Consider the following 12,615-nt stretch of genomic DNA (forward strand, 5'->3'; position numbering starts at 1 on the left):
ACGCTGGTGCTCACCAGGAGAACAAGAGCGAGAGGGAGGGGATGTGAAATGGAGAGACTTGTTTGCTTGGAAAATGCTTGGTCTAAGCATGTTTTTTTTTGTTGCCAGATAAAATCTAAATGAAAGGCCATTCAGCTCATTTCAGTAATGTACTCAGCAGTTTTGTGCTAAACTATAGAAGCTGCAACAAACTCCACCTCTGTTTTTTTTTTGTTTTTTTTTTTTATGTCAGAAAATGTGGCTTTTAGATAGTATAAATATCATAACATTGAAAGTGACCATATGATTTTTGTTTTCTTTATTCTCTTGTTCAGTCTGATTTCACACATTGATGGATTGTAAATCTCTTCTGTATACTAATAGAATGCAACTCTCTGACCTGATATCATCATAAAAAGGAGGAAGTACACCACAGTACACTTTAGAACTCCATGGAAGTCTTATTTATAAAGTATCAAAGTAAATGAGAGGCATCCTTCATGATGGCAGAGTTTGGACAGCTTCCACCCCTCAGACAGCACTTCTCTTAGCACTAATACTGAGCCAGGCGTCTTGATTAAGCTGTAGAGTGTTTTGGTAGCTTTAAGCACACTGCTGCATATAAGAGCATTACTGCCACTACTGACTGATAAAGTATGTTGTAGAGTCCTGCACACACAAAGCGTTTGTGTTTGCAGCCCAGTATGTGGAACCCTATTGCACACTTTTTAGTATGTAGCAGCAGTGGAGGCCTGTATGCTGCTGAGGATGGATAAGGATATGGTCCCAGTTTGGACTTTATCAACGGCAACAACATACAATTGTGTTCATTAGCATTTTATAATATAGTTTTGATGATAGTTTCATAGCTCATGGTAGATTTATTTCCAAAGTGATTGGGATTTACAGCTGATTTACAACAGCTGTAGGTTTGTATCATATCAATGGTGAAAATCCATCCAGTATTGATTTCTAGCAATTTCTGGTCCAAAAAGCTGGATAGTTCACCCAAAAATGAAAATTATTCCACTCACCCTCAAGCCGTCCTTGGTGTTTATGACTATCTTCTTTCAGGAGAACACAATGTGGATATTATATTATATGTTTAAAAATATCCGTAGTTCTCCAAGGTTTAAAATGGTTTTGAATGGCTGCCCAAATTCTGAAGATTAAAAAAAAACGCATCCATCCATAAAAAAATAAATCCATACGACTCTAGGGGGTTAATAAAGGCCTTCTGAAGTGAATCGATGCATTTGTGTAAGACAGGTATCATTATTTAAAACTTTTATTAAAGGTGATAGAGAGGATTTTTTCATCGACTGAGAATCCAAAGACTGTTACTGAGTTTTTGAAATGAGCACATGCGTAAGAACAGCCCCCCTCCTTCACAGCTCATTTCAAAAAGAAACGCCTCCCAAAACTCGTGCACGAGTATTGGATCACCAGTGTTTACTACCGGCATTCGCTGTGTCGTGTTTTTTGGATTCATTGTGTCGGACTCACCGCAGGTAACTCATAATCTGCAGTTGTTACTCCTGTCTCCTGACAAAAACATTGCATGCAGCGCCTGTGGAGTGTGGAAAGTTACCGGAGCGTGCAGCCGCGCTCGTCTCTCACAAGGAACGTCATGGCAGTGTTTGACAAGCCAGAGGGCCAAACGATTGGCTGATGTTTTTAAGGCCCTACCTCGTGCACAGATGATGTATATTAATATTATTACTTTCAGTGCACCTAATAAATAGTCTTTTATCAGTTGGTAAATACAGTTTCAAGTAATATTGCAAAAATGTATAAAACAAAACATCCTCTTTAGCACCTTTAAGTAAAATAACAAGCTTCTGGCACAACAGCCATACGCATTCGATGTATGTCCAAAAAGAGTTAACTTCCGCAACGTAGTACACAATGCCATGACATTCTACACTACGCCATGACGTACAACGAGTGGTACGTCATGTCATTGAGTTTCTTCTTTCTGATGAACACAATCTGAGTTATATTAATAAATATCCTTACTTTACAACTTGTTAAATATGGATATTTTTCTTATACAAATGCATCGCTTCACTTCAGAAGGCCTTTATTAACCCCCTGGAGCCTGTGCGTCAAATAAACTGTGCATTCGTTGAGATGAACTGAAATAGTACGCTTTACGGATCACTTGACGGAGAGCGAAACTCTCAAGTGCTCAGTCAGAGTGTTCAGCAAGTGAAAATATCTCTTTGTGTACCAGTTCCAGATTGTAGAGGTAGCTATTCATTTAGTGATAAACTCCTCAGTTTCATGTCCGCCTTCCGCCATAATTGTTTTCGCTCTGCACATGAGCTGCGAATGGATCGCAAGCAGAAATACGCCATCGACTAGGCTTTATTGTCATTATCGTGGCAAGACTAATTCTTACCGTGGGGAGAAATTTTACCGGTATATGCTGGGTTGTTTCAACCCTTGTTTGGGTCAAATATGGCAAATCCAACCATTTTTAGAGTATACATAAGAGTTGAGTCTATGTGGTATTTTTATGTTCAGAAAACATTTTTCTTGATTGGTCGCCAATGCAACACTCACACACTTTTCTACACTATTCAAAAGTTAGTTAGTTAGTTTTTTTTTTTTTTTTGCAAGGAAATTTCTTTTTGCATGTTGCTTGCCAGTTTTAATAATCCAGTCATTTCAATGGGAATCCATGCAATTAGGAATTTCGCATGAGGGTGAAAGATTTCACCATGCAGATTTCGATATGGGTTCATGATGATTTGCCACATTGACCAACAGAAAGCTGCTTGGTTTGAAAGTGACTCCTGTGTGAGCTGATCGTGTTTCGCTACACTATTGACAATAGAGGATATGACTTGTTTTCCACATGAAAATGTGGAAAAACCTTTAATGAAAGTTTAGTGATCCACTGATAAAAATCGAAAAGGTTTGCGAAAATGATGCTCAATTAAGTGACAAAAAGTTGAGAAAGTTCAAACTCAAACGTTTTCTGCAGCCCACTATTAACTAATGAGAATCTCAGAGAGTATACTTATAGTAATTCAATTTGCTGTATTCCTGCTTGATTTCAAGCTGACCTGACTCTTTTCAAACCCACACAACTCACCTTAAATATTCCTGTCTGTCAATTCCTGTCTCTATCAGAGCTTTTCCTAGGTCATAAGAACTCTTAAGAAAACATTATGCAAGTGAGACAGTCAAGATGCCTCAAATCATAAACTTAAACTTTTTGAGTTTCCTCTCAAATCAACATGACATCCCAGCTTTTTTCCGTGGGTCTGAGGGAGTGAGGATTTATTGCTGTCAGAGTTAGTGGGAGGAGGAATCTGTCTGAAGCACAGAGTGAAAGGAGATGGGAGGAGCGCAGAAGGGAAAGTCAGACAGTCTGAACGCAGGGACAGAAGATAGACACACTCACTTCAGCTTCATCCTGTGAACTCACAGAGCGTGCAGCTGAATGGACATGCTTATTTACACTGGGTGTCTACAGGAGCCCTAAGGACTAATAATACTTAGGAATGGAGCCAACATTAACTCTTCACTCTACTGTAAGTTCCCTCCTGAGGTCACTGCATCTGTTTTGGATGAAACTCTGTGCTTGAGGCTTGTTCTTCATATATTTAGAATAGATATTTTGTAGAAATTCATTCTCCAAATTGTTTAATTTGTGCTTGTGTGGTCCCGCATTGGAATGTTTTGGTCAGTGTGGAGCAACTCCCTGAAATGTTTTGGTGAAACCTTTATACTTACTAAACTTTGAGTAAACCATACTTGAAACGGATGACATCAATGCAGGGTTTTTCAGCTGGACTCAAACTTTCCTCTTGTTCATCTGGATTGGTCTTCTACACTGAAACTGCTGTGTTAAATATAGCCTTAAGCAGTCTGTCAACACTTCTCTAAGTGTATTCACTTTCACACCCCTTAGTGTTATATGCAAATACTGTTGCTTTGTTTGTTCTTTCTTGAATTTTTATGTGTTTAGATAACATTTGTGTGTGAGGTCACCATCATGACTGAACGTTCAAAGATGAGGCAAAACATGTCCTCTCCTTTGACACAAGTCTGTACTTGGTATTCATTCCTCTTGGATGATTTGCCAGTATTTCCAGTATTTTAAATCCCATGTGGTTTGACAGTTGCGTTTCTGATTCTTTGAGCAGAGGCCACCTGTTCTGCTAAAGGGCGATTGTTTTCCTTCCCTAGATGCGTGGCCTCCCCGTGCTCCCAGGTCTGGTAACCCAAAACCACAGGCTATGTGATTATTCCTCTCTCCAACAGAAATGTTTCCTTTGACCTGATTTCGCTTATATGGGCCGTTCACACTAAGGACAAAAACTATAAAGATAACTATAAAGTTTTAATAATCATTCTAATCCTGCAAGAATAGAGAAAAATCCACACCACAGCTTTAACAATATTGACACAGAGGAATCATTTTTTCCAGCTGATGACAGCCAATCAGAAACTTTATAATAAACAGAACATTATCATGTGTTGGTGTGGATGCAAATATAGTTATCATTTTTGTTCAATTTTTAGTTATTGTTCTTGATGTGAACAGGCTTTATTACATTTTAAAGGGTTAGTTCACCCAAAAATAATCATGCCGTTCCACACCCGTAAGACCTTCGTTAATCTTCGGAACACAAATTAAGATATTTTAGTTGAAATCCGATGGCTCCGTGAAGCAGTGTTTTGAAATCGGCCATCACTATATAAGTCATTATTTTGAGTTTTTTGGCACACCAAAAATATTCTTGTCGCTTTATAATATTAATATTGAACCACTGTACTCACACGAATGGGTTTAAATATGTTTTTAGTACCTTTATGGATCTTGAGAGAGGAAGTGTCATTGCTCCCTATGGAGGCCTCACGGAGCCATCGGATTTCAACTAAAATATTTTAATTTGTGTTCCGAAGATGAACAAAGGTCTTACGGGTGTGGAACGGTATGAGGGGAGTAATAAATGACAGAATTTTCATTTTTGGGTGAACTAACCCTTTAATAGGTATGCCAAGCTAGTATCTCCAAATGCTGTAGTGTGATGCGCTGTAGATCAATAACTCTTAAAACATTTTGACTTGAAGCCCCCTGTTACAACACAGTATTCAAATATTATAATTTATTATATGTAATATTAAAATTAATTTGAATAAAATTTGTCCCTCCATTGACATACACAACTACCACTGATGGCTCAAAAAGTTAATAAAGAGATCGTAAAACTAATCCATATGAATTAAGGAGGTTTAGGTGGTTTAGTCCAAATTTTCTGAAGAGACACGATCACTTTATATGCTGAATAGATTTCATTTAGGCTTTTATTCATATATAAACTTTCATCAACTCACACATCAGTTGTGGTAAATGGAAGCTCAAGCATGTTTGCTTGATATGTGAGAACCAATGAGGTTCATTCTCGTGTTAGGGGCCGTTCACATATTGCGTCTTTTGCACGCTCGAATTCGTTATTTCAAATGTAGGCACATGGCAAGCATGCTCATAATGGAAGTGTGTTTAAAACACAAAATGTGGTGCGTTTTACAGGTGCAGCGAGTTGAAATCATCTCATCTTTTCAGAATGCCGCAAGCACACCGCAGGTCATGTGACAAGAACCAACCGATCAGCTTCGGCCTTTCCGTAACAAAACATCGAAAGTTCAGCTGATTAGCTGATCATAGCTGTACAGGGTGGTTTTTATTTCTTCATATCTCCATATAAATATATCTAGTAGTAGAGCTAATGCAAGGGCTAGAAATCAATGTATCCTTTGCTGAAGCTTTCCTCGTATAGATTGTGCGATGAATAATAAGTGTTTAGACATGTACATGGGGAAAAAAAATAAATAAATTTAACTCCAAGGCCAACTCCCTGCTCACCTCCATCTGCATTCACTGTGTCCACCTGCTGCTCCACAGCCTTCTCCTTCACCCAAGAGCTGGTGCATCTGACGATAACACAGTGTCTATAGAGTGTGCATGTCCATAGTTCCATTGTGTCCAGTGTAGACAGGGTGTAACACAATAAATAATCACATGAAAGCTTTTTAGGAGTGTCTGACTCAAATGGACATACACCATTGTAGCTCATTAGTGACTAATTGTTTCAAGACATTGACTTATACAGATGAAAGAAGTTCTGCTCTGGTTCTGGTTAACGGTCTGGTTTTGTTTGATGTGGGTTAAACACAGATTTTCTTATGCTTGCATTTCTTTTTTGTTTGTTTTTATTTGTTGGAGATTTGGACGCAGCCAGGGGGCTAATTTTCTTTCTTTAGCTCTGCTCTGTTTTTCCTGTTTGAGCCATTTAGCAACTGCTTTTTACCCCTCATTATTAACCTTTTCAAATCAGAACTTTATGCTTCAGCAACCTAAGATCTGCCACTGCTTCATTTACATTTACATTTGGGCTGCCATCATTTACATTTATGTGCTTGGCAGCTTTATTGCAAAATAAAGTGCATGTATCACAGCTTTCTATGCAATTGAAACTTTGATGCTTCAAAAAGTTCATAAAGAGATTGTAAAACGAATCCATATGAATTGAGCGGTTTTGTCTAAATTTTCTGAAGAGACACGATCACTTTCAGTTTAAAAGGCAGTCTATGGAGGGACAGAAAGCTCTCAGATTTCATCAAAAAAGTTTTCATTTGAGTTCCAAAGATGAACGAAAGTCTTAATTTTTGCTGTGCAGCAAAGATGTTTTTTTGTAGAACCTCCATATGTTCCATGAACTATTTTCTTTATTCCCAAGCATGCCTCGGTCATTTAACAGGTTGTCTCCTTCCAATAGTCCACGATTGCTTTGAAAGCAGTTGGTGGGTATACACTTGGGTCACAGGGAACTATATTTGTCAGGAAAGGGATCTACCCGCATATAATTATGAGTGTTAGGTTTCAGTTTGAAAGACCGCTGTTTCGGTACAAAGAGAGGGAGGAAAGAGAGAACGTTTGAAAGTGTATTTGGGTGGGGTCATGGATTAAGCTTAGATGATGATGGATGCTTTTCCTCCAGGACTTACACTTACACAAAGGAGTGGAGAGATGTTTATCCTGTGCAAATCGCCGATGCAAATGTGGCACTGTGTAAATGTTTATAGAAATGTCCCTTTTGGGCATTTGTGTTTAAGCTTTTACGCTACACATTTGTTCATGTGTATTAGTTTGAAATGTTTTCCTCATGAAACACTGCTTTGAAATAGCTCTGGCAAACCTTAAAAAATGTCTACACAATTTTAACAACTTCAAGATCTTGCATCCATCATTTATTCAGATGTTAAAGTTTAGATATTAAACTTTATTTAGATATACTGTATATATGCATTTAGCAGTAAAATTCATTTCTTACAATGTTCATTGTATAAAAAAAATCAGTGAATAAATTTTATGTGCATACATAGCCAACTATGCCAACTGTAATTTAGTCTGATACACAGGATTGACTTTCACTGATTCACAAAAACAGTTTCTACAAAAACTAGTTTAGAAATGTTACCACCATTCACACAACCCATAGCCACTAATGACACACTCTGAATGTGGATGACGTGTAAAAACATCAATAGAAATAAAAGGATGCTGTAACTATAGATCTCAGGTTAGATACTGTATTGTATTGTAGTCCTTTGTTTTGTAGGATGTTCTGTCCAGAGGCCAAACATTCCGACACTGTCCTCCAGTTGTGACCCCTTTAGTGAATGTGATATCATTTACACATGGAGAAGATCCAGTCATTGTTCCTCATAAGATCCAGGTCAGTGCGATTTTTGCACTTTGTCCTGATGATTACAAGGACAGTCTTCCACAAGCAATGTATTCAAAGTCAGCAGTTAAAATATCGCTGCGGTTCCTTTTATGGTTGGGAAGAGAACACATGGCCTTGGTAAACAATATTTTGTGGTTTCCAGTTTGCATTTGGTTTTGTTTTTCATCCTTCACTGTAATCATGTTGTTTAATTGAGATGTTACTGCTTCTGATTAGGTGAATGGCAAATCATAGTTTCTTTTCTTTGTTTTAAATTTTGTGGACTTATAAATCAATAAATGCTGGCAGCTAGTATAATGAACACTTGAAGTTTGATCAAAGTTTTGATCAAACCATCTTATCAGGCTTTCCCTTCCTCCGTTGAGCTCAAAGGAAGTCTCCTCCGAGGTCTCTGATGTTATTTTCAGGGAGTTTGTTGTCTGCCAAAGATAAGAGGAAGAGATTTGTTTTGCCTCCTTGAAAATGTGTCTAGAATCCAGAATAGAATTAGCTTTGCTTTAGCTCTGGGCTACAGCTTAAACTAAACTTTAAAAGTGTTTTTTTTTTTTTTTTTTTTTTTCAGCTGAAGTAGGGTGTTCATCGGTCAATTTATAAAGTTAGATCAAGCCTGCTTACCCAACCGAACAGATACTTCCTTAATCTGGAGCCATTGACTGAGAATAAGCGGAAACTAATATTGTAAATCTACAGCCCTCTTTATCTCTCTCTCATACTTACACACCCAACTCACACACATTCAGAAGCTCAGTCTATTCTCAGAAACTAACACACCAGCCCAGCCTATAACAGGGCTGGCAAACTCTATTTTTTCCTACCACAGTATCTCCAAATACAGTTGAGACTTGGTTTGAAACCAAAATGAAAAAGAAAAATGGCATATAATATAATCACCCTTCCCTGGTAGCTTCAGTCTGGGAAAGGCCCACCCATCATGCCCAGTGCTAAGAGAAATAAAACTGTCTAAATTTATTCATAGATGCTTCTTCAAATAATTACATATGAAATACAAACTGAATATGCCTCATTTTGTCAAAAGGATTGCTGATGAAAATGTTTATTGACCAAGAGTTCATCAACAATAACGACAATATGCAAAAAGGCAGTAGGGGCTTTTGCACCGGGTAGTTATTGAAACTCCGTTATAGAAACTAGCCACCAGGGTGGTACCCTGAGAACTAAATTTTTCCCTAGGGCCATTTTCCTGTTTGCATTCACACCAACAGTAGGATCTCTGAACTGACTTAAGCTGGCCGACAGAGATGTCATTTAAGCATGCCATTTGGCAATGTCAACAACTCAGTAGCGTAAAGGTTGAGAAGTGTCTGAACTTCGGCACTGGTCCAGCTATTGTGTTTTTTTTTTCATGTTCATGGAGTTAGTTCTTGGATTAAGTATATTTAAAATGTGTGTTTACACGGTGCCAGTGTTTCATATGGCATACGTTCGGCCAATCAACATAAACTTAGGTCACTGGTAGCTCCTATAGACCTTATTCAAAGCAGTGCCATGACACATGAAAGCGAGGCTGTGAGGGATAGACTTAAAGTATTTTTTTTGGCATCTGCTGTAAAAAGCTGTATAAAGCTCCTAGATCACTCATAATTTCCCACAGCTCATGTTGTCATGTTTGAGTTTTTTGTCTACTGAATATTCTTGGAAGGATAGTATTTTTGCAGAGTTTTGTCAGCAGTTTGTTCAGCAGAACTATCCAAAAACACAGTAAATAATTATAACCCACTAAAGAGATGTATGTCTATCCCTCACAGCTTCGCTTTCATTCCTGTTAAAAGTCAAAGATGGCACTGCTGTGAATAAGGTCTATTGTGCTAGATTAGACCCTACTCTGAAGTAGGAGCTAATTTAGTCGCCCCCAAAATCATTCCTAGTTCCTACAGTGCAAACACGCCAAAAAGCGAGTACTTCCGCCAACTATAAAAGCGTTCCTGCTATAACCCCTATTGATATATTAAATAAATGGTGCATTTGAATCAATTCTTTCTACATTCTTCTTCTAAAAAAATAGTGCATTGTTAATATCTGGCATTGTTTTTTTTGTCTAAATTGACACTCAGATTTATCTTTTTTTTATTATTATTATTTAGTCTTATTTTGATAATTGTTGTCACTTAATGTTAATTTCATAAACTAGAAATAAATTAAACAATGTTTTAGTCAATAGTACAGTGGACTAAAATTAAAGGTGCCATAGAATGGAAAATTGAATTTACCTTGGCATAGTTGAATAACAAGAGTTCAGTACATGGAAATGACATACAGTGAGTCTCAAACACCATTGTTTCCTCCTTATGTAAATCTCATTTGTTTAAAAGACCTCTGAAGAACAGGTGAATCTCAACATAACACCGACTGTTACGTAACAGTCGGGATCATTAATATGTATGCCCCCAATATTTGCATATGCCAGCCCATGTTCAAGGCATTAGACAAGGCAGTATTAACGTCTGGATCTGTGCACAGCTGAATCATTAGACTAGGTAAGCAAGCAAGAACAATAGGAAAAATGGCAGATGGAGCAATAATAACTGACATGATCCATGATTACATGATATTTTTAGTGATATTTGTAAATTGTCTTTATAAATGTTTCGTTAGCATGTTTCTAATGTAGTGTTAAATGTGGTTAAAGTAACCATCGTTTCTTACTGTATTCACGGAGACAAGAGCATCATTATTTTCATTATTAACACTTGCAGTCTGTATAATGCATAAACACAACTTCATTCTTTATAAATCTCTCCAACAGTGTAGCATTAGCCCCGTTAGCCACGGAGCACAGCCTCAAACTCATTCAGAATCAAATGTAAACATCAAAATAAATACTATACTCACATGATCTGATGCATGCATGCAGTATGCATGATGAACATTTTGTAAAGATCCATTTGAGGGTTATATTAGCTGTTTGTTTATACACTGTATTATAGTCGAGAGCTCGGGGGTCGGGGAGCGCGAGGATTTAAAGGGGCCGCGCGCTAAATCGGTGCATAGTTAATGATGCCCCAAAATAGGCAGTTAAAAAAAATGTATTCAAAAAAATCTATGGGATATTTTGAGCTGAAACTTCACAGACACATTCAGGGGACACCTTAGACTTATATTACATCTTGTGAGAGAACGTTCTAGGGCACCTTTAATTAATATCACATAACTTAATTTAGGGACATTCTTTGTCTAAAGGATGAAAATTAAACTCTCTCACTAAACCCCCCCAAATAAACTTTGTGAAAATGAAGACTATAGGGAATAGGTTAACTGGTTAAAGTTTGAGGAAGTATCAGTTGATATAATTTGTGTGTCACAGGTTAGTTATGATGACTGCAGTAGAATAATTCTGTTGGTGTGTATCGTATTATCATATGTTGGGGGCCGACTGAACGTGTACTGACAAGATTTTTTGTATTGCTATCTGATCCTGGGTGGAGATCTTCAGTTATTCTCACACACAGTACACACAATCACCCACACATCCAGTTGCAGTAATGAACCCAAAATCACAGACAAAGAGAAGAAGCCTGACTATGAATCTCATTAGGAGACTTTCTTTCAAGAAAAAGCGTCCCCCAAGAGCGGTGAGTTTGCGCTACAGTCTTTTTCTCTGGTTTAGATTGTTATTTTTTTCTTCTTCTTTTTTTTTTTTCTTTCCAAAGGCAAATAATCAGGCTAGGTTAGATCAGCTGCTTTAGTCATTAGCTGTTTTATCTCATTCCTGCACTCCCACACCGGGCAGCTGCGGCAGGGAGTCTCTGGCTCAGCTGGACTTGAGACACAGTTGTTTCACGCTCTGATGTTTCCACAGTTGTGTGTCTGGACGTCTGTCCTCACTTTACTTTAGTTTCAGTGTTGTTAATTAAAATGAGTTAGAACACAGTTGTTGAACATTTTGTCACAACATAATTTCACTGCGTTAAATTATTTTACATCTAAAGTGGAAGTTAATTTAATCTGTTTGCATCAGGACTGCGTTAATTTTTGTTGGTCATAACCGAAGTACAAAGTCCAGAATTTTTTTAAACAAACTCTGTTAGTAATTGAATAGCCAGTAGCCAGTGTTTTGTAAAAAAGGCACATATTGGAAAATATATTAAATATATAATGGAATTATGTGTTAATATTACTGTTTTTTTTAAGCTGTGTTGAAGTGGTTCCATCAGAGAAGCAAACTCAGTGCACATGGAAGTGTTGCATGATGGTGCAAATTAAGTTTGAATCCTTCTTAGACCTTTTCCCTTTTATTTAATAATTTAATCAAGTTGGCATAATTAAATTAAATTGAATTTGTACAAAAAAAGTACTTTTTTGGGGTAATTTTTCATTAAAAAAGTACTTAAATCTAAATATTTTATCTTTTAAGTGTATTCTTGCCTGTGGTTGTGACTCTTTGTTATTTGTCATTTTCCGTATGTATTGCAGTTTACCAGTTTAAACATGCTATGACAAGCCAAGATATTTTGTTTAGACCAACTGCTTCTCTTTTGTGATGGTGTTTTTAGCTGTAGCCTAGAGATAGTGTGCTCTGGCTATGGGTTTTGTCTTCCTTTATCAACAAATGTAAACAGTAGAAGCTAGAATATGTTTGTTTGAATTCACAGAACATCCTGAATGAGAAGAAAGACCTTCCTTGACAACATAGAGGTAGTGTAAAAGGTTTCAACTGAAAGAAAATGACACAGCTACATATAAATCACAAATGAATCCTTATCAAAACCTCTCATACTGAGAGAATCCAGCATTTATTTCTTCGAGGTTAAAAGGGCATGTGCCTTGCGTAGTCCAGAAGATGGAAATATAAACAAAGCAAGTCTTGGCAGCTATTGCCACACATGTAGTTGTAGCTAAGGTTGCTTAA

At 37.3% G+C, this 12,615-nt stretch overlaps 1 protein-coding gene across 4 annotated transcripts in view; it reads left to right on the forward strand.

The window, feature by feature from the left end:
- Positions 1-12,615, forward strand: part of rgs12a (regulator of G protein signaling 12a) — a 43,394-nt gene that overhangs the window by 6,721 nt on the left and 24,058 nt on the right. For 2 of the 4 annotated variants that reach the window (XM_067399709.1, XM_067399710.1), the window contains exon 4: positions 7,620-7,736. The exons of the other annotated variants lie outside the window; for them this stretch is intronic. In XM_067399709.1, the coding sequence (XP_067255810.1) occupies positions 7,620-7,736 (117 nt within the window). The remainder of the gene's footprint in view (positions 1-7,619; positions 7,737-12,615) is intronic. 4 annotated transcript variants of the gene reach the window in all.

This window comes from Chanodichthys erythropterus, chromosome 11 (genome assembly GCF_024489055.1).
Source record: "Chanodichthys erythropterus isolate Z2021 chromosome 11, ASM2448905v1, whole genome shotgun sequence".
NCBI lineage: Eukaryota > Metazoa > Chordata > Actinopteri > Cypriniformes > Xenocyprididae > Chanodichthys > Chanodichthys erythropterus.